Source organism: Sarcophilus harrisii, chromosome 3, assembly GCF_902635505.1.
Source record: "Sarcophilus harrisii chromosome 3, mSarHar1.11, whole genome shotgun sequence".
Taxonomy (NCBI): domain Eukaryota; kingdom Metazoa; phylum Chordata; class Mammalia; order Dasyuromorphia; family Dasyuridae; genus Sarcophilus; species Sarcophilus harrisii.
This window is the reverse complement of record NC_045428.1, coordinates 535,842,301-535,865,389: the sequence shown is the minus strand read 5'-3', so window position 1 is coordinate 535,865,389 and position 23,089 is coordinate 535,842,301. Positions and strand designations below refer to the sequence as shown.

The 23,089-nt window shown below is 33.4% G+C and overlaps 2 protein-coding genes and 1 pseudogene across 2 annotated transcripts; 2 read left to right on the top strand and 1 right to left on the bottom strand.

Moving 5' to 3' along the window:
• Window positions 1–3,811: 3,811 nt before the first annotated feature.
• On the top strand, window positions 3,812–4,759 carry LOC100914459 (olfactory receptor 52E8-like). Its single transcript, XM_003764868.1, has one exon. It carries the CDS (start codon window positions 3,812–3,814, stop codon window positions 4,757–4,759), a length of 948 nt encoding a protein of 315 aa, XP_003764916.1.
• A 10,749-nt stretch (window positions 4,760–15,508) lies between these two features.
• Window positions 15,509–16,450, top strand: LOC111719876 (annotated as a pseudogene).
• Window positions 16,451–21,310: 4,860 nt separating this feature from the next.
• Window positions 21,311–22,404, bottom strand: LOC100913940 (olfactory receptor 52E4-like). The gene has a single exon (XM_023499769.2). It carries the CDS (start codon window positions 22,247–22,249, stop codon window positions 21,311–21,313), a length of 939 nt encoding a protein of 312 aa, XP_023355537.1. The 5' UTR covers window positions 22,250–22,404.
• Window positions 22,405–23,089: the final 685 nt, after the last annotated feature.

The following is a 23,089-nucleotide window of genomic DNA, read 5'->3' as shown; positions in this document are numbered from 1 at the left end:
TAAAGAAGGTGACAGAAGGCATCTGGGTTTTCGAATCACAATGGAGTGTGTTGGAACCAGCTCTAATCTGTGAGAACCCATTGTTAAATTATCAGTGTAAACATTTACATTTCAGAAAACAGTAGTGCTGATTGTCTAGACTTTGAAAAGTGTTCATGCAAAATAAACAAAACCATTTTTAAATATTTATTTCTTGGAGACAGCTGTTAAACATTTACTAGCACACCTTTGTGTTGCTTTATAGACATTGCTTGAGCTCAATGGAAGTCAGGGAAAGAAGTTCAAGGAAAGAAGTCATCAGCTGGAGACCTGGGCATCCTAAACTACTGCTGCTACTCCTAATTATAACATATTTGTATAGCACTTTAAAGTTTGTGAAATATTTTATGTCCATTAAATTATTTGGACCTCATAGCTCTGAAACCATATTAATAAGCTCTATGGTTTCCCTTTACATTTCTGTGGTTGAAATATATAAAGAACTCAAAATACAGTTTTTCCAGGATCCATGTCATACATGTGAATTTAATTTCATAAGTGATATCACACTATGAATAGACTAGGAAGTTTCCTATTTAAATGTCTTCCTAAAATAGCAATCCACTTCTTAAATACTCTATATGTTTATCTGTTATAACACATATGCTTCTTCAATGAGTAAAATGATGATCTACTATAAATTCTATGCATAAATATTATTTCCATAGTCAGAAAATCCATAGTGCTTATCTATGATGTGGAAAAGAAATTGAGAATAGTAATAGTAGCTCATAATTCTAGGGTGAGTTATAACTCTCCATGAATATGTAGTAAATGAATGAAAATATCCCTTATCTAAATATCACAATCTGTCTTTATTACTATTCACAAATGTCTATGATGGTTTTGTTAAGAATGTGATAGTCAGCAGTGTATCATATTTTGTACACTGAAAATGACAATATGAGGATAATAACAAAGAAGACATATTTGTATTCCCTGACTCAAGCTTCCCACTATGTAGAAGCTTACTAGCATATACTCATATGTTATCACCCATATAATCTCCTGGTCCACAGAGATCTTAATTCTAGAATGGCCTTCAAATTTGCACATAAGAATTGGATAAGGAAGCTGGAGATGTTTGGGCTAGAGAAGAAAAGATTTAGGTGGGAGAGGAGTAGAGTCGACTTCAAGTGTTCAAGTTGATTTCAAGTGTTTGAAGGGCAGTTATGTAATAGAAAAAATTACAAATATGGTAAGCATGGTTCCTGTTCTGCTTGACTCCAGAGGACAGCCAGGAGGAATAAGTGAGTGTAAATACTGAGGTAGTAGTTTAGTGTTGATGTAAAGAAATTTTAACTAAGAATCAGTTATCCCAAATTTTAAAGGACTGTTTAGGTAGGAATTTTTCTTTCTAAATGCCTCTTCCAACAAAAGCTTCTGTTGTTTTGCTCCAACAAAAACTTCTCACTTACTTGTAAGGAAATTCATGTTCAAATAGAGATTTACAAGATGATCTTTTTAGGACTTGGCATATCATAAGATTATATGGTCAGAGGACCAAATAGCAAAAGAGAAATAACTCATTTTATTCCTGAAAAGTGGTTGTAGAGAGAACAGTTTAAAAAACATGATTTTTACTCATCTCATTGGGTCCTTTCCATTATGTCCCTGGGAATCTTATAGGAAAATTTCATCATTATACATAATAGGACTAGCTTCCCCCTGCCCCCATCCAATAATATCTCTCTGCCTCTTTGATTGTAGTTTGGAGTAATGAGTTTCAAAACTTTCATTTAAGGAGGGAACTCAAGTCAGCCATTTCTTTGTTTCTCAATTGGATACTCTTCTTTAATTTTTTCATCATGGTACCATGCCCAGTTGCCTCTTCCCTCTCCTTTTAAATTCAGGTTGTTTTGTGTATTGTCTTTCCCATAAGTTCTGTGAGGTCAGAGGCCATTTCTATCTTATTTATATACCCAGAACACAGTGGTTGTCACATGGTGGGCACTTAATATATGTTTCTTGACTAGCTGTGTCCATGAAGGAAAAAAATCTAGAGGAGATATTTGCAGACTGGAAAAGAAGAAAAAAGACAAAGTATGGCAAATTATTTACCACTATTTATTTATGCAAAAATGTATTAATAAATATGAGGCTACGTGTAGCGAAATTACATAATTTGTTCCCTGAAGTTCCACACACAGAAGATGGCTAACAGCTGATACAACAAGATATAGCTGTAAGGACCTTTGGATTTGGAATAAGAAGTTCTGGAGCAGATATCAGGTTACCTTAAGTTTACTAGTAGGATAAGTCACTGCACCTTTCTGGGCTTCAGTTCAATATCTGTAATTTTAGAGTTAGAATTAGAATTAGAGTTAGAAATAAAGTAAGCAAATGTTTACTATGTGCTAAGCATTTTGAAAAGTATTGAGAACCCAAATGCAAGAGCAAATCAATTTTACCTTAGTAACTTCTTTTGTTTACATCCCTCCCTTTCTCTCCTTTACCGCCATCTTGATATAGTCCCTCATTACTGTACACCTGGACTATTACTATAACTTGCTGGTTGCTCTATCTATCAGAAATTTCTGCATATTCCAATTCTTCCTCTACTCATCTGGCAAAGGGATCTTCCTAAAATGAAGATGTGATAATGTCATTCCCTTTTCTATCATGACACTTGATAAACTCCAATGGTTCCCTAGATCTTTGAGGATCAAATAAAAAATACTCTGTTGGCATTCAAATAATATCATCTCTTTCATACCTTTTAAGTCTTTTTATACTTCATATTGCCCCCTTGTACTAAGTGATCCAGTAGCACTAGCCACTTTTCTGTTCCTTGATCAAGATACTTCATGTTCTTATTCCAGGTATGTTTGCTGGCTATTTTTCAGGGTTGGAGTACTTTTCTACATCATCTCCAGTTTTTGACTTCTTAGTCTTCTTTTAAGTGGCCAGAAAATCTTTTCTTCCACATGACACTGTATTGATCATTCTTAATTCTACTACTATATATATGTTGATTAACTCTAATTTGTCCTTTATATGACTTGGTTGTACACTGTTGTTTTAATGTTTTCTCCCTCCTACCATCAGACTTTAAGCTCTTTGAGGATGGATACAACCTTTTGCCTATCTTTGTATTCTCAGTATTCAGCAAAGTGCTCACCTACATAGTAGGTGATTAATAAGTGTTTATTGACTAACTGGTTTCAGTGGGCTTGCCTTCTCATAAAGAAAGACAATATAGAAAAGGGAGCTAAAAAGCAGAGTATTCAGGCATTTATAGAGAAAGGTACATGAATGGGAGCAGTGGAAAAGTTCAGAGTGTCTTTAAGACAGCTAGAAAAAAAAGAAAGAGAATTTGCAAGTATACCTGGTTAAACTATTCATCAATCCATTCATTTGTTTATTTATTTGAGTATTATAAAATTCAGGGATACATAAAACACAGAACTTGTAAAAAGTCATGTAATTAGTTAATGGTAAAACTTGAATAGAACCTAGCTTTTGTTATTTCAATTACATTGTTCTATTAACTTAATATAAATCTTCTGCTCCCATGGCTATGCAACCAACTAGATTGCACTCTTTTTCATTTGCTTTTAAGCTTGTGGAAGGAACAATAGAGGACAGGGAATTTAAGGAATAGTCTTCCTCTAGGCTCCCAGGAGAGAATGGAATTCATAATATATTTTTTGTTTCTGCTTATTTCCATTACTGGGAAGACAGATGAGGTCATTCTTTTCATTCCTGAACGAATTTCCTGGGAGTTAAAGCATCATTGAAATGAGTGTAGCCACTGGAAGACCCTAGCAGGATGTTCCTTTTCAATGACACTCTACCCCATCCTTCCTCCCTCTTGCTGCTGGGCATTCCTGGGCTAGAAGCCATGCACATCTGGATTGGCTTCCCTTTCTTTGCCATGTATCTGGTTGCAGTATTGGGTAACATCACCATCCTGTTTATGATCAAGACTGAACAGAGTCTGCATCAGGCCATGTTCTACTTATTGGCTATGTTGTCTGTGGTTGATCTGGGTTTATCTACAGCCACAATACCAAAAATGCTTGGTATCTTCTGGCTCCACTTAAGAGACATAAGCTTTAAGGGCTGTGTTACTCAGATGTTTTTTATTCACATGTTCACAGGAATGGAGACCTATATACTTGTGGCTATGGCTTTTGATCGTTATGTTGCCATTTGCAACCCGCTTCGGTACAGCACCATCCTTACCAATAAAACCATTTGCATCATTGCAGGGATGTCAGTTATAAAAAATTTCGTGTTGGTTGTTCCATTGGTGTTTCTAATTTTTAGACTTTCTTTCTGTGAACACCATGTAATTCCCCATACTTACTGTGAACACATGGGCATTGCCCGACTGGCCTGCGTTAACATCAGGGTAAATGTGATCTTTGGATTGTTTCTCATTTGTATGATGCTTTTGGATGTTGTTCTAATTGCTGTTTCCTATGTGAAGATTCTTCATGCCGTCTTTAGGCTTCCCTCAAGAGAAGCTCGACTAAAAGCTCTTAACACTTGTGGCTCCCATGTAAGTGTCATCTTAGCCTTCTTTACTCCAGCATTTTTTTCTTTCATGACTCACCGCTTTGGACACAATGTCCCCCATTATATTCACATCCTCCTTGCCAATCTCTATGTGGTCATACCACCTGCACTTAACCCTATCATCTATGGTGTCAGGACCAAGCAGATCCGAGAGAGGGTTGTGGCAATATTCTTCACATGGAAAAATCAAGATTAAAAATCTTGGTACAGAGAAAACCTTTGAAAATCCCTTTTCTTCCTCAAAAAAATTCATGTGTAGTTTCTTTAATGAAAGAGATGTGTTCCTGAAAAATTTGTTATAAATTTATGTCAATCAATAATTCCATAAAATTCATAAATTTTAATGTGAAATTAGAATTTTCTTTCTACAAAAATTGTACTATTTCTCCCAAACAAATAAAAGTTTTGTAGAAGAATATAACAAACTTTTTGTCCCTATTATTGTGATTTTTAAAATTACTGTACATCATTGTTAATACATAAGTTCTCAAATACAAATAATGTCATGAAATTTAAAATAAATACACTTGAAATTCCTTTGAAATTAAGATTATTGATTAAAACCATGTTGTCTTTAAAATTTCCATAAATTATGAGATGTTGGTGATGATCTTTAAATCACCACCATCACCACCACCATTATCAACTCTTTGGAAGAATCCAGTAAATTAAGAAATGACCATGATTTGAATTTATAATATTATGTGTGAAGGCATAAGCTATTGTAGTTATTCTCAACCATATATTTGTGACATTTTATTTTTATTTCCAGTTGTGGGGAGAGTACCTCAGATATGAGATGGTTTCAATTAACTGGATTATGGGGATATTGGGATATCTTAATTTCTCTGAAAGATTACAGAGAATTAACTGTTCCATGTGGAAAAATACATAGATGATGAATTTCATGGTGATATAGTGGTTGACAATTATCTACAATGCTTAGGACTTTGATTTGATAGTCAATATTCCAGTTCTTCATGACCTTTTTTGACAAGAGGGACAAATGAGGATTCTGACTTATTGTACTTACATTTCAGATAAACGATGTAAGAAAATTATTAAATCATTCCTGTTACAATATGGAGAAATTAAGGATAAGAATAGTACAACTAGATAGATTTTAAACAGATTCAATTACTTACTAAAAGAACTATATAGGGAAAAAAGCATTCTAGTGGAGGTCTACAACAGTCTATAGCTATGTAATTACAAATTAATTTGAAAAAGGAGGAAACATTAACAATTAGTATTGGGGTTAGGGGTAAGATGAAGTTTCAGAATCCTTGACTTTATTTATAGTTAGGTTCAAAGTTACCTCCACTGTGAAATCATCATACTGAGTGTAAGCCAATCATTACATCACTAGGGAACCAATTATCTCCTCAATTCCATTGAGTTAATATCTTGTTGTAGAATTAAGTCAATCATACTGAGCCGTAAGTATACCTTTTCAGAGTTTCTGCCCTCTAGAGAAAAGGATGTTCAGCCCAACTCAGATAAATTCTGAGAAAGCTCTTGAGAAAATCTTAATCATAGCAAATCAGCAACTAAGACCCTCAGTCCTGGCTCAGTAGAGGAGAAAACCAATGGGACAACTTCCAGTCCTACCTCAGAAGGCAAACTCTGAGAAACCAGGCTGTTTTCCTGAACAGAGCAGGCAAAGCTACCCCCTGCAAACACAAGGGGCTCCTGTGCTCAAAGTCAAGACTCAGTGCTACACAGGAATCTTGGGATAGTGCCGCCTATACCACAGGGACAGAGCCCAACCTTAAAAATAAAAAAGAGGAAATAACAAAAGAAAAAAGGGCAAAAAATGAGAAAGAAACAGAAAAGAGTCCTGACCATAGAAAATTACTATGGAGATAAATTAGTCTAAAACACAAACTTAGACAAGGACAGGATGTCCACAGAGAAAAACTTGAAGTGTGATATGAACTGGTCTCAAGTCCAAACAGGTTTTTTCAAAGTTCTCATAAAAGACTTTAAAGGGCAAAAAATAGAGGTAGAAGAAAAAATGAGAAAAGAAATGAAATATTCATGAGAGTTGACAGCTTGAAAAAGGAAAGAAAAAAATTGTCTGAAGAAAACAACTCCTTAAACAGTAGAATTAACCAAATGGGAAAAAAAAATTAAAAATTAACTAAAAAAAGTGACACATTGAAAATTAGATAAGACAAATGGAAGCTAATAACTTTGTTAGACAGAAAGAATCAGTTAAACAAACTAAAAAGAATGAAAGATGAGAAATACATCATTGGAAAATTAGTTGACCTGCAAAATAAATCCAGAAAAGACAATTGAAAAATTATTGGCCTACCTGAAGGTCATGACCAAAAAAAGTTCCTGGATAGCATTCTACAAGAGATCATTAGGAAAATTGCCCCAATATTCTAGAAACAGAGGGGGAAATATTGATTGAAAGAAATCATCCATCACCTTTGGAAAGATCCCACAAGGAAAACCATAAGGAACATTGTTGTGAAACTCCAAAACTATAATCTCAAGGATAAAATACCACAAGCTGCCATAAAAAAATCCAAATATCAAGGAGCAACAGTCAGGATTATCCAGGCTCTGGTACCTTCTAAAATAAAGGATCAGAGGGCTTGCAATGTCATATTCCAGAAGGCAAAGCACCTGGGGTTATACCCAAGAATTAACTCCTCAGCAAGATACAGCATCATTTTTCAGGGGAGGTGATGTAGCTTTGATGAAGTAAGAGACTTTCAGATATTTCTATTTAAAAAACCAGAACTAAACAGAAAATTTAATCTACAATAACAGGACTCAAGAGAAGATTAAAAAGCTAAAGAGGGAGAAAATATACATTATTTAAAAGTTAAACTGTTTACATCCCTAGATGGAAAAATCTATTTGTAACTCTTGAGAACTGTATGTGTCACTGGGGCAGACAGAGGAGGGCATCACAGGGACTGAGAGTGTGGTTGTAAATGGACTCTGATTTGATAACATCAAAGAAAAAAGATATTAAGGAATAAAAAAGGTTTGTACTGGAAAAAGATAAAAGGGGAGGTATAATGAAAAAAATAGTTCACATGAATAGTTGCAAAAGATTTATTACAATGGAGGGAAAGAACGAAGGGCATGAACATTGGATGTTGTCTGAACTTGATCTGATCACTGTAGTCTCTAAGAGGGAATAAGTTAATCATTCATTTAGGTATAAAAATTTATCTAACCTTATAAAAAAAGTAAAAGTAGAAAGAAGAAAAGAAAAGAGAAAAACAGGATATAAGGGAGGACAGAAACACTAAAGGAAACAATAAGAGAAGGGTCCTTGGAAGGGGTGAGAGAAGATAAGATAGTGAGTAGAGTGAGTTAAAAAACACTAATAAGAAAAGAAGGGAGGGGTAATAGGAGTTAAGGTAGTGGATAGAGTGGGTTAAAAAACACTACCAACAAAAGTGGCAGGAATGATAGGACATAAGAGAATGAGTGGGGTGGATGAAAAAAAAAACATAACTGAGGATAGGGTGGAAAGAAAGACCAAAAGTATATACAGGAGAGAAAATAAGAAAGAGGGAAATTCAGAGTTGATAATCATAACTGTGAATGTGAATGGGATGAACTCTTCCATAAAACAGAAATTAATAGCATAATGAATTAAAAAACAGAATCCTACAATATGTTGTTTATAAGAAACACATTTGACACAGAGAGACACATATAGGGTAAGGGCAAAACACTGGAACATACTTTATTATGCTTCAGCTGAAGTAAAAAAAAAAAGAGCAGAGATAGCAATTTTGACCTCAGATAAAGCAAAAGTAAAAACAGATCTTATTAAAAGAGATAAAGAAGGAAAGCACGTCTTGAGAAAGATACTAAATATGTATGTACCAAGTAATAGAGAAGGAAAATTCCTAGAGAAGATTTGAAACCAGCTACAGGAAGAAATAGACAGCAAAATTATATTAGTGGGAGATCTCAAACTCCCCCTCTCAGAAATATAAAAATCTAACCACATAAATCCCTCCCTTCTCCAAAGATTTTATAGGTGACATCTCTTGTTCTCATAATTTATTTATGTATCATCTTTTATACCCAAATCATATAGTCATTCTGACTTTATTTTGGTATGGAGTGTAAGATGTAGTTCTATGCCAAGGTTCTGACATATTATTTTCCTGCTTTTGCAACAATTTCATCAAATAGTGAATTCTTATTCCAGAAGGTGGAGTTTGGGAGTTTAATTAAATACTAGATTACTATAGATCTTGATTATTGTTTCATGTGTTTCTAATCTATTTTGCTGATCCACCACTCCATTTCTTAACCAACACTAATTGGTTTCAATGACTGTTGCTTTATAATATAGTTTGAGGTTTGGTACTGCTAAGTCATCAACCTTTGAATTTTTTTCAATTAATTTCCTTTATATTCTTGACCTTTTATTCTTCCAGTAATAAGAAAGTTAGGAAGAGTCGGAGAGACAGTAAGATAAGGGTTTAAATTTCAGACATGTTCAAACAGCTAAGTGATTCAGTGGAGAGAACTGCACCTGAAGTCAGAAAATTGCCCCAATCCAAATTCTGCTTCAAATATTTACTAGCTGAAACTTATAATGTCTGCTTTCAATTGTAAAATAGAGATGACAATAACCTCTACCACCCTAAGTAATTGTCAAGAGAAAGTGATGATATTTATAAAATGCTGTGCAAATCTTAAAGCATTATATAATTGCTAGCTATGAAATGTGCAATAAGGAGTTGAAGATCTGAGACTGAAAGTCAGGAGATAGTATAGAACTGGAAAAACCAGAGAATCAATCTTTATAGAGATGACAAACTCACCAATTAAAATAGAATATAAAGAGAAAAGAGATGGGCCCAAAAAAGAGCCCTGAAGGATACTTACCCTTAGTAAATAAAACCAGATTGAAGGTATAGAGAAGAATAAAATAATATTAGAAGAACCAAGAAAGAGTAGCACATGAAAATCTAAAAGGTAAAAAAAAAGTGTATCAAGGAGAAGAGATTGAAATTTCTTATTTAACAGAGAAAAGAGAAGTTTTGTTTTGTTTTGTTTTGAAAAGGAAAGTAATAGAGGCCTGCCAGTCTGAGTTCTTGCTAAACATCAGGCCTTAGGAAGAATTGGTCTATAGAATAAAAAAGTCTGCCTTGAAGAAGAACTTTCCACATTCACAATTCTGAAGGATGAATGTTTTAGGCAGCTGTTTGGTTTGGACTCCACAGAACATCATGCCCATCCAGCATAAGTTGATCTTCTTACCTATTGTCATCATGTCATTTTGGATACTCAACAATTTTTTCTCTTCCTTATCCTTTTCTCCTTTCTGATTGGAGAACACGTAGAGTGAGACATTAAACTCTCCCCAAATTTTTCTTTTTAGAAGGCGAGGTTTTGAATGTACCTGATTTCCTTCAGCAGTTCTACTTGGTTTGATTATCATGTCCTAGGTCTCTTCTCTACCTATAGTTTCCAGATGATTTTTGTGTATCGTCTTTGACTACTAAATTTCAAATTTTTAAATTTAATTTATTTGGAACTTAATAAATAAAACAATCGTTTCTAGAGATAACAGAATAGAAAAAAATATTATGCATGAAACAGCAAATCTATTTTGTGTAATTTGCTCTTCCTTTTAAATATGTAGTAAAGTTCTCCTGTGACTTTTTTTTCCTTTTTTCCTTCCCTTCCCCTACACCCATTTCTGATAGCTACTATAAGACACAAATATGTGTGTGTGTTTATTTAAGTAAAACCATTCCATATATACTTCTATTTCTCAGTTCTTTCTTTGGATGCAGAAAGTGTCTTCATTCATAAGTCCTATATGGTTAGTTTGGGTATTTGTAATAGTCAAAATGACTTAGCAGCTCAAAAGATTTTCTTAAAACTACATTGCTATCAGGATGAATACATGAACTGATGCTAAGTGAAATGAGCAGAACCAAGAGATCATTATATATGTCAACGACAATACTGTATGAAGATGTACTCTGATAGAAGTGTATTTCTTTGACAAAGAGACCTAATTCAGTTTCAATTGATCAATGATGAACAGAAGCAGCTACACCCAAAGAAAAAATACTGGGAAATGAATGTAAACTGTTTGCATTTTTGTTTTCCTTCTTGGGTTATTTTTACCTTCCGAATCCAATTCTCCCTGTGCAACAAGAAAACTGTTTGGTTCTGCACACATATATTGTATCTAGGATATACTACGACATATTCAACATATATAGGACTGCTTGACATCTAGGGGAGGGGGTGGAGGAAGGGAGGGGAAAAATCGGAACAGAAGTGAGTGCAAGGGATAATGCAAAAAAATTACCCTGGCATGGGTTCTGTCAATAAAAAGTTATTATAATAAAAAAAAAGAAAGAAAAAACAGTAAAACAAAAGAAAACAAAACAAAACAAAAAACTACGTTGCTATCACTATATCCAGTGTTATCTTGGTACTGTTCATTTCACTCTTCATTATTTTATGCAAGTCTATACATGTTTTTTCTAAGATCACTGAAGTCACCATTTCTTACAGCGCAGTAATATTCCATTACAATCCTATATCCATTCCCCAAATTTCAGATATTCCTGGAATTTTCAATCATTTGTTATCACAGAGATGCTGCTAAACATTTTAGAACATAATAGATTCTTTTCCTTTTTCCTTAACCATCTTCAGAAACAGACCTTATAGTAGTATTCCTAGGTCAAAGGGAATAATTCCAAATTCCTCTCCAAAATGGTTGGCTCAATTTATGGTTCTGCCAACATTGAATTAGTGTCCCAATTTTTTCCACATCCTTTTCAATATTTGTTGTTTTCCTTTCACTCACTTTAGCCACTCTGATAAATGGAAAATAATAACTCACTGTTCCTTAATTTTATTTTATCCAATTTTCATTCTCTAAATAAATTAATTTATTGCATTTTATATGGCTATAAATTGTTTGAATTACCATTAGAAAACTGCCCATTCATACCCTTTAATTATTTATCAATTGGAGAATGACTGATAGTATATATATATATGTATATATATATATACATATATATATAAGCTATGAGATCTTTAACTGAGAAATTATTCATTTTTCCCTTTCATTTTCTATTTTTCTTCTGATCTTTGGTTATAATTTTAATAAAGTTGCATGATATAAAATAAATCCACATACATCATCAGCATTTTTGTATCATCAAAAAAGTCTAGCATCAAGAAATACAAAAAGAAATTCCATTTAAAATAACTGTAGATGATATAAAATATTTGGGAATCTATTGATCTTTGACTACACATGTAACTTCTCTCCCTTACTGTCTCTGAAAAATTTTCTATCCTTTGTCATCTTCTCTGATTTTTTACACACTTGCATCCTCTCTCATTTACTTTCATAATCTTGTCTGTGGCTCTATCTGGAACGATCCTGAAATGTTATTTTCAGCATTATCCATCCTATATAATATTCCCTTTACAACGGGACTTTAATGACTATATATACTTTACTATCTAAGATCTTCCACACAGTTTAAAATGTTATTTTTCTCGATTTTGTTATTATATTAACTCCATTTCTGAATAGTTTTCTCTCTTATAATTAGAAAGCTCTATCTTTCACCAAGAAAATAAAAAAGAAAGAAAAGAAGTTTGGCAAAATCACACAATATATCAAACATGTTTGACAATCCATAGACACATATATTCCATAACTCTGCAAAGAAGGAAATGTCTTTGTTTCAAATTTTTTTCTGGGGTCAAGCTTCCCTCTATATTCTTTCCATGTCCATATGTAGTACTTAGGATTCACAGTATGGGCCTGTGTTTAGATAAAGATACATAAATTTATTTTTTACAAAAGAGGATTTCTTAATATATTTTATGAAACTACTGTTTCTTTATGTCATATAACAACAACAATAATAGCAAGAATTTATATCATACTTTAAATGTTTTAGATGCATTGTCTCATTGGATTCTTCAAACCACCCTATGAGATAGCTACTTAAAGAACGGGAAACTAAGGTTGAGAATATAAGTAAGTTGAAAAGGGTCATGGAGCACTTAGTCAGTGTCTAAAGGAAAATGTGTACTTAAATCTTTTTGACTCAAACTCTTAACGCTCTTATCAACTAGACCAGCATGCATTTAAATACCTTAGATTCTTGCCTCATAATATGATCTATGCTGAGTTAAGATGGGCCTAATGTTTAAAATGATGGAAGTATCATACCTTGGTGTGAAGATCTTGTATTTTTAAATCAGCAGGAGTCAGGAATTCAGGTTAGGGAAAAATAGTCAGTCTTTATTCTCAGTGAAGAAGGATCAGAGGTGGAAGAGAATCAGCGATGGCAATGTATGCAGCTGAGTCAAGAAGCTAGCTCGACCAGCAGCCACACAACCAGCAGCTCAGAGTCTCGAACCCAGGCCCAATCTCTCCCAGCTTCTCTTCCTGTCTCTCTCTCTGCCTCCACCCACCAAAATCGTCATTTCCTATACAACACATCAGGACTTGCACGGAGAGTGGGCAGGGACCATTCTTTATCCAATCATGTATATTAATAGAGTATAGCCCAATTACTATTTAGCCTCATGTACTTGGGACCTCAGTGCATCAACTCAAATCTCAGTCCATTACACCTTGGTTATACCATGTCTGAGGTATTATGTTTATTTCTGTAACAAAATATTAGAAAATGTTCATAGAAATGAATTTCTACATTATAGAGTGAGGAGAGTATTGTAAATATTTAGAAATTAGAAAAGGGAATTTACTTCTAATTCTTTTCACATTTCAAGGCTAAGAGATAATTTTATACTACTTGCTCCTAAGGCAGTTCTGAGATTAATGAACAAAAGTTTCAGAGGGCACATGTAATTATCAAAAAGTGTAATGGGTTATGTGGAGAGATAGCAAATTTCACCTTCCTAGAAGGTCCTGACACAATTACTGGCATGTACTGGATGCTTAATAAATATACGTTGATTCAGTGATAATTAGAGAGCTTTAAGTGAAGTTTTGGTATAATCCAGGACAACATGCCCAATATATAATTTTCTGAACTTAAAACTTTTAAAAAACATTGTCAGGATTCTGAATTACCACTACACACATCTCAAATTGGCTAAGATGACAGGAAAAGATAATGATAAATGTTGAAAGGGATGTGGGGAAATTGGGACATTAATACATTGTTGATGGAATTGTGAATTAATTCAGCCCTTCTGGAGAGCAATTTGGAACTATGCCCAAAGGGCTACCAAACTTCTCATGCCCTTTGATCCAGCAATGTCTCTACTGGATCTGTCTCCCAAAGAGATTATAAAAAAGGAAAAGGATCTACAAGTCCACACATGTTTGTAGTAGCCCTTTTTGTAGTGGCGAGACATTGAAAATTGATTGGATGCCTCTCAGTTGGGGAATGGCTGAATAAGTTATATTATATAAATATAATGGAATATTATTGTTCTATAAGAAATGATCAAGAGCAAGATGATTTTATAGAGGGTTGGAAAGACTTACATGAACTGATGCTAAGTGAAATAAGTAAAACCAAGAGAACATTTTGCCCAGAAACAAGAAGATTATGTAATAGTCATCTGTATTGGACTTGGCTCTTTTCAAAAATGAGGTGATTCAGGCAAATCCCAATAGACTTGTGATGGAGAGAGCCATCTGCAACCAGAAAGAGGACTGGGGGCTGAATGTGGGTCACAACACACTATTTTCACCATTTTTTGCTGTTGTTTGCTTGCTTTTTTTCTCTCATTTTTTTTTCCTTTTTGATCTGATATTTCTTGTGTAGCATGATAAAAATGTGTAGCATGATATGTAGCAAGGAATTTATCAGAGAACCCTTTTGTGAACTAAACAAACCCCTCTTCAATGAGTGATTTGAATTCATGTTGACTTTTTGGAAAACTTTCTCACAGAAGACTGTAGTAAGAGTTGACAATGAAGGGAGGGGGCACATGAGCACAGTTTGTTAAGTCTTCTGAATAGCCTAGATTTGGAATGTCAGGATCCAATGTGACCATGTGGCCAAAATACCTATTTATATTTGTTCCTTGGTCTCTGCTAAATTATTCAAAGCCCATGGAGAGTAGGATCAAAAGTTAATTTCCCCCTAATTGAGGACAATAAAATCCTCTTCAGTTAAGTCAGCTTTGATTTGTCACAACTGGGAGGAATTTTGTAAAATGTGTTTTCAAGAGAGATGAAGAGGGAAAAGCAAGAAAACAGGATTTTCATGGCTATTGTTTGAAAATTTCTTGGACTATGATAAAGTGGCAATTGGCAAAAAACATTTATAGACATTTCCCACAAGTGTATCTTTTGGGAAGTATATCTTCATTCAGGGTTTAGAAGGATAATGCTTACTCTATTTGATTGGAGAGGGAAGGGAAACACTGGATAGAGAAAAGTCAAAAAGTTTAAAGATTAACTGTCTAAGGGACTTTGCTCCACTCAAATGAGAATGCTGAGCAGTTTCTTTGACTCAAAACACAAAATGGATGCAATGAACAGGTAAAAGAGGCTATAACAGAATCTGAGATCACAGTTTAAATCACACTTTAGCATTCATAAATTCTTACGAATCTGTTTTCCATTTTAATCTTGTGCAGTGATATAGAATTCATTCCAACTAAAACAGCCATGAGAAATTCCAAATCTTAGAAGACTTTTTTTTCTTTATGGGAATAAAATAACTGATTATTCAAGAATGGAGTTTTAATTTCTTATTTGAATAGATTCAAATCCTGCTCTCACCTAATAGATATACAGATTGTCCCTCATGATCTGGTTATTTCACTTTCAAATTATGTTACTGGTTGGATAGAAGATTGATTGGATGGATTAGAAGGGAAGTATCATCTATATCAGTAAATCAGGCAGGAAATAACACTCATGAAACATTTTTGCTTCTCCAGATGTGAGTAAAAAAATGGTATTCTAAATTCCAATGACACTCAATTTCATCCATTGTTCTTCCTTTTAATGGGAATCCCAGGCTTAGAAGACATGCATGTGTGGATTGGCTTTCCTTTCTGCTCTGTGTATCTGATTGCATTCTTGGGGAAACTCACAATTCTTTCTCTGATTCAGACAGAATGCAGCCTCCACCATCCAATGTTCTATTTTCTAGCAAAGTTGTCTACAGTTGATCTAGGCTTGTCCACCTCCACCATCCCCAAAATGTTGGGAATTTTCTAGTTTAACCAGAGAGAGATTAGATTTGGGAGTTGTATTGCCTGGATGTTCTTCATTCACATGTTTACAGTTATGGAGACTTTTGTGCTTGTAGCCATGGGTTTTGATCACTATCTTGCCAGTTGCTATCCCTCTTCGATATTATATGATAATGACCAATAGGGTCATTGCTGTAATTCTAGCATTTTGATTATAATTAATTTCCTCCTGATATTTCCAACAGTTTTTCTCATCCTGAGGCTACCCTTCTGTGGACACCACATCATCCCTCACACCTACTGTGAGCCTTTGGGTATTGCCCGGTTGTCTTGTGCAAACATTGAAATTAACATTACTTTTAGATTAGTTATTATGGTTGTGGCATTTGGGAATGTTATCCTTATTGTCATCTCTCATATGAAGATACTCTATGCATTCTTTCACCTCCCATCCAGGGATGCTCAACTCAAAGCTCTCAGTACTTGTAGCTCACATCTTTGTGATCTTATCCTTCTTCATCCCAGCTTTATTTTCTGTTCTCATTCACAGATTTGGGCATAATACCTTTGGATACATTCAAATCCTCCTGACTAATCTTTTGTAGTCATACTTCCTGCACTTAATCTTGGCATTTATGGAATCAGAACAAAAGAAATCTGTGAACTGGTGTTGACATTATTGAAGAAAGTTATGGTTTCATCAGTGTGACATGACGAAACTAATTTATATTTTTTTGTGCTATACCTCAAATGAATAAATGTCATTATTCAGAATTTTATTAAATAGAAGATATATTTTATAGTTACAGACAATATAAACATGCCATTATAATATTGTGGTTGGATAGTAGTAATAATGAATAATGGGAATAATGGAATATAGGCATAGTGGAAATAATGAACTGATTTAGCTCTATGAAAGGGACTATAAAAAAGGAAACATGCCACTAAATGGTAAAGTCTCCACTTGATTACGCTTATCTTCTTATTTCTTTTCATTTCTATGATCTATATTAGATCCCCCTTCATACTTACATATGTTCCAGTAAGAATGACTGGCATACAGTGTGAAGGTTTATCCATTTTCTATAAGAAAGTTTGTTATAGAAGAGTTGTTTTTGGTAAGCTTTTTGTATGTAAACATCCTGTGAAAGTATAGAACATATTATTTAAATGTGGATGTTCAATGATGACTTGTAGTTACAGAGAATAATGTTAATGATGCTCAAATCACATAACTCTCCTTGTTTAATGCAAAGGATATTCAGCAATAATAGAGGAAACTTATTTCCCAGTGCCAACTTTCCTGTTAACCAAACTTTGTCAGATCACTTAAATAGTCATAGAATTTGGCACTAGAATAAACCTCAGTAATTATTTTGTCTTAGGTATTTGTACTACAAATAAGAAATTTCACTTGCATGTCATGGCATCACCTTCCTGATTTCACGGTCCTCTTCAATATGCAATCTATTCCTGTTGGCTCCTTTAAAAACACTTCTACCTCTTGGATATGTTATGAAGTACAGATGAAAGAGGTGCATTAAGTAATTCATATAGATTGTGCTTCTGTTGTCATATTTATTCCAAATCATTATTCATCATCTTTCCTTCATTAGAATTTCATCATTCTAATATCTATTCTATTTTATCTACTACCTCTCCATACTTAAATTTTAGTATGATACAAATAAACAATACTTCTCTATGGGAATCTCAAATTAATCTCTATTCCGAAGAGTTCAAAGCATCTTAGTGGTCTGGTACATTAGATGGAAAGGGATTTATGCTGAGTGGAACAATAATGTCCATATATAGTTGTTAAACCAGATAGAATAAAAAAATGATGTAAAATGTAGAAAGGTTAATAGCTATGTCAGAAGTTAAAACTAACTTTCAAGTACCTGGCAGATAATGGGTGCTTAATAAATACTAATTAATAGATTCAAATCATAAAGATTTGATGCTACAAAACATATAAATAAATTACAGCAATGAAAGATCATATTTCAAATAAGTTGATTGACTGAAAGTGATGTTGGGAATAATATTGCAAATGGAGAACCTATTAATGTACATGAGTATGTGTTGGAAAACAAAGATAAAACTGCCTCATTCTAGGCCCAGTGGTTCCATCTATGTAGCACCTACCTGCCCAACATCTAGTATAACGTAAACCAAAATATTATTTTAAATTAAATTAATATTAAATTTAGAAAATAAACTTTAAATTAGTTGAGAATAAATAAGTGGCCTAAGATATGGAAGGGATTTTGAAAATGAACATTTTTAATATTTAAATTCACAGGAAACTCCACAGGAAAGCATTATGTAGTCTCTACATGAAGATATTCAATAATAAGGACACAGTGAAAGGGAACATAATGCCTAATGAGGATCCCAAAGTCTGAAATTAGAAAAAGAAAGTTAACTTGTGAAGAATAATAGGCTCTCAGAAAGAATAGTTTGGGGATATCAAAGTAAATTATTTTGCTGAGGAAGAATATATCGATGTTATTACACAGAAATTTATCCAAAAATGAGGGCTAATGATGATAGTGATATGTGGAATTTAGTATTGTCAAATGAAAAGAAGCATAGTTCTGTGAAATTGTATTAGGAAGTTCACTAGAACCTGCAGTTTGTGATAAAGGAAATGATCCTAATGTATCCATGATCTTACTGGTAAGATACTGATAGATAATCTTTTCACCTGTGCAGATAATAACTCATCCATACTATTGCATCCTATGATCTTTTTCTAGTCTCTAAGCATTTTTTTTTTCAAAAGATTATATATAAATACTAGAAGCCTTCCCCTTGTCTTCTTGATATTTCAGAGGTACAAGTATAGCACTAAAATAATTAATTTGTTTATCTTGGCTTGGGGACAAAATTTCAGCAGCCTGAGGTATGATAAGTTCCATCTGCTCTCATTAACACACAGTGTATAAAAAATAATGTTTCCATTTTTCCCATAACTTTTGTTATTAGAATAATCTTAATAACAACAATAATAATAATAGCATTTATATAGCACCTAATATATGTCAGGTACTTTGCTATGCACTATACAACTCATATTAGTTAATCCTCACAACAACTGGGAGGGAGATACTATTGTTACCCCATTTTACAGTGGACTAAACTATGGAAAGGTCAGGTAGGTGGCACAATGAATAGAGTGCTAGGTCTGTAGTGAAGAATATCTGAATTCAAATCTGGCCTCTGACACTTACAAGCTGTATGGGCCTGGGTAAATCATTTGATCCCTTTTGCCTCAGTTTCTTCATGTAAAATGAGTTGGAAAAGGAAATTACAAAGCACTCCAGTGTCTCTGCTGAAAATGATTGAATAATAACAAAAACTAAATAAGATTACATTAGCTAGTAAATGTGATATGGGATTTGAATTCAGATTTTCATGATTCTGGATCTCAGTCCAGAATACCAGAATATCTCTAGGTATTGTATTATCCAGCTGCTTCAATACTATTTTATTATTAAATTATGTTATCAATATTATTTAGTTCCCATTTTATTGAAATACAATAAAATAATTTTTTCTTTAGCAAAAAAATTATGTTTTTTTCTATTTCCACAAAAATCGCTGTGTACATTTGAAAATATTTTTCATGTTTTGCACACTTAGTTGTTTCTATATGGTTATAAATTCCAATTTATTAAATAAGTCTAGCAATATTAGTTATTCATTTGATTTTTCATGTTCTGACATATTTTAGAAGATAGAGGTAAATATATTGATATTACTATAATTTTCTCCTTTATGTCCTTGATTATCTTTTATTAATTTAGCTATCATTAATGATTGTATATAAATTAAGAACAATTATATATCTCTTATTAATTTTCCTTTTTTATATTATGTAACAATGTTTGTATTTTTTCCTTTTTAAAATTCATTTGAAATCCTTGGAGCTCTGCATTATTTGACCTTAAAATTCTATAGCCTAATTTAGACTGACTTCTTAATTTTATGTCTATCTTCTTACACAAAATATATTTCAGTTAACCAAGACTTTGATGGGTCTTATTTCATGTCACATTCTACATGTTATTCATTTTAAGAAAAGAACTTGGTCATTTATATTTATTTAGTATCACCTCCCCTTATAGTTAAGGTTGTATAGAAGGAGTTAAGTATAATCTACCATTTCAACTATTCAAACTAATAAATAAAACAAGATTCATTTCCATTTTTAAACTATTGAATTTTATTCTTCCTTTATATTGAACCACATCTTTTATTATTTTTTACTGAAGGTAGAGTGAAAGGCTTCAGTTCACTGCATACATACCTTTGTGATCAATGGAAAAAAGAGAAGAAAAAATAAAGAAATAGCTCAATAATGGGCTTTTCTGATATTTTAGGCTGGAGAGGGGTAGTAAGCATGATAGTAATTATCTAGGTTTTGATTAGTTAAAGAATAAGGTAAAGGATGACATTGACTTAGCCCTGGATTGGTATCTAAAACTTGGAAGAAGACCAATGAATTTCTATTTAAACATAAATTAATATGTGTTATAAAGAATTAGACCATAGAAATTTGCAATAACATAACTATACTCAATACTCATTGTTGGGAAGATGGGAAGGCATTGCATCATTCCTCTTTGTGGGCCCTGAGAAGTTAATACTCTAATAGGTAATTTTTTACCATAGCATTTTTAGAACAAGGACATCAAGGCACTCCCTGGCCATTTGCAAATCTTATCACCTTCACTCTGACTATGTTCTTTATTTGCCCTTTTCCCAGATGTCTAGTTCTTCTTTATGTTTTTTCTAATTAGAATATAAGCTGCTAGAAAAGAATGAACATTTTGTTTCCTTCCCTAGAACTCAATATAGTGATCAGCACATGGTAACTACTTACATAGTGTGTACATGAAGTCAGCCATAGAATTATTCAGCCAGTCAGTACCAGCTCAAAGACCAGGTCAACAGGGATAAGAGACTGTATAGTTACAGCTATGTTATTTGAATTTTGTCATTTGATATTTTCCAAGTTCTCTGTCTGTGTACATACACACACATACATACATACTTGTGTGTGTTTATCTACATATTTACTTGACCTTTTCAGGTACGATAGACATGGAGCTGAGAAATGTTTCTCAATCTGGGAGGGCATTAAGACAGAGTTTAAACCATTTGATTTAGACTATCATATTACAGGAAATTTGGGAGAAAAAGAATGAACTGCTCTCTTTATCTAAAAACTCCATCCCAATCCTTAACTATTCTATAATTTAACAAGTATTTATTAAGCACTTAAAAATGTTTTTGATCACATAGTTCTCTAAAATAATAAATTAAATGCTGAATTTCAAGACATTATAAGTATATCCTTTCTCTACTTGCATATATTCACACTAGAATTGACACAAAGATAAGCTCTAAATTTTTAATTTTTTTAATTGAGTTGTACCTGAGAACTTAGTTTCCTATTAAGGGTGAGATTCTTTTTCACTATTGGAAATAGCACAATACTCTATCTCTTTTGAAAACTGTGAACAGAATAGAATAATGTGCATTTCTTCATTTAGCATTAATCATTCCTGGCAAAGATTTGAATCAAACATTCCCTAATTTGCTTTGTCCTGACTCCATAAATAACAGGATTTAGTGCAGGAGGGACAACAACATATAGATTGGCCAATAGGATATGGATATAATGAGGAATATTGTGGCCAAATCTATGAGTAAGGAATGAAAAGAGAGCAGGAGTGAAGAAGGCTAAAATGACACAAATGTGAGAGCCACAAGTGTTGAGAGCTTTGAAACGGGCATCCTTAGAAGGAAGTTTAAAAACTGCTTGGAGAATTTGGACATAGGAAATGGCAATCAGGGTCATATCCAAAAATATTATGCAAATAATAAATAAGCCATAGATTATATTTACATTGATACTGGCACAAGACAATCGGGCAATTCCCATATGTTCACAATAGGTATGGAGAATGACATGATGACCACAATAGGGCAGCCGTAGGACTAAAAATACCATTGGTGTTACTAAAGAAAAGTTCCTCAGGATCGCTACTACAGAAATAGTGACAATGGCTTTATTAGTGAGGATCATACTATACCTGAGAGGGTGACAAATGGCCACATAGCGATCCAAAGCCATAGCCACAAGCACAATGCTCTCCATACCAGTGAAAATATGGATGAAAAACATCTGGATAAGGCATCCCTCAAAGGTGATTTCCCTAAAGTTGAACCAGAAAATACCCATCATCTTAGGGATGGTGGCTGTGGAGAGACAAAAGTCAACAGTGGCCAACATGGCTAGAAAGTAAAACATGGGTTGGTGGAGACTTTTCTCAGTGTTGATCACAAATAGAATGGTGAGATTCCCCACAAATGCTATCAGATACACAACACAGAAAGGGAAACCTATCCAGATGTGCAATTCTTCCAATCCAGGGATTCCTATTAGAAGGAAGTTGAAAGGATGGAATTCAGTGTTATTAACTGAAGACATTCTCTGGATGCTGTTTTAATCCACTTTTTAGAAGAGAAATAAATATTTCTTTCTATAATGGAGACATTATATTCATCCCATTCTTCTGCAATCTGGAAAACATAAAGAAAAGTGTCATTTGAAACTGAATTATTTCATTACTTATGCCCAGTCAATTTATCTTGGTCATTTTTTCAAATTAACACTAAGAAGATTTAACTTTCAAATTAAATGTGTAATATTAATTAGTTTGAGTACACATGCTATAAACAGTATAAATCCTCTAAGTATTACAATTATGGTTTCCAGAATGTGCCAGAAAATAGAAGCATTGCACAGAATTAAGAAAAATTACATAGACCTGCAAGTTATGGCCAATAAATAATATTCAATTGGATATGTAAATGGAAAATATTACTATTAGCTTTTCACAAAGTGATGCACCCCCAGAACTGAAACAAAAATAGAAACAATAACAACAATATTTGGGTATGATAAAGCAGCTTCAATAAATGGGGATACTAATCTCAACACAAGGTGTCATTGTTCCTTATTGATTGCAGAGAATATTTAGTCCAACATTTCTGTAAAAGTTACCTCAATTGGTAGCCCACTCCATTTGTGAGAAGTCCTAATTGATTTTTTTTTGCCTCTCAAGATGATAAAGTTAGGAATTTGCATTGCTTTCCTCCAAATGGCTCTGAATTCCTTTAAATAATGACTCTAAATAAATTTTACAGTATCAAAATACACACAAGTCCAGAGTAGAACAATTTTTCAGATTATGACTTAGAAAGTCAGCAGGAAATGTTTGTGTGGGAATCCAGTATGAAGAAATGGTACAGACCAAGACAGTGCAAT

What these genes read in the sequence shown, in the direction of transcription:
- LOC100914459 (XM_003764868.1), top strand. Translation starts at nt 3,812, where the DNA reads ATGTTCCTTTTCAATGACACTCTACCCCATCCTTCCTCCCTCTTGCTG.
- LOC100913940 (XM_023499769.2), bottom strand. Translation starts at nt 22,249, where the DNA reads ATGTCTTCAGTTAATAACACTGAATTCCATCCTTTCAACTTCCTTCTA.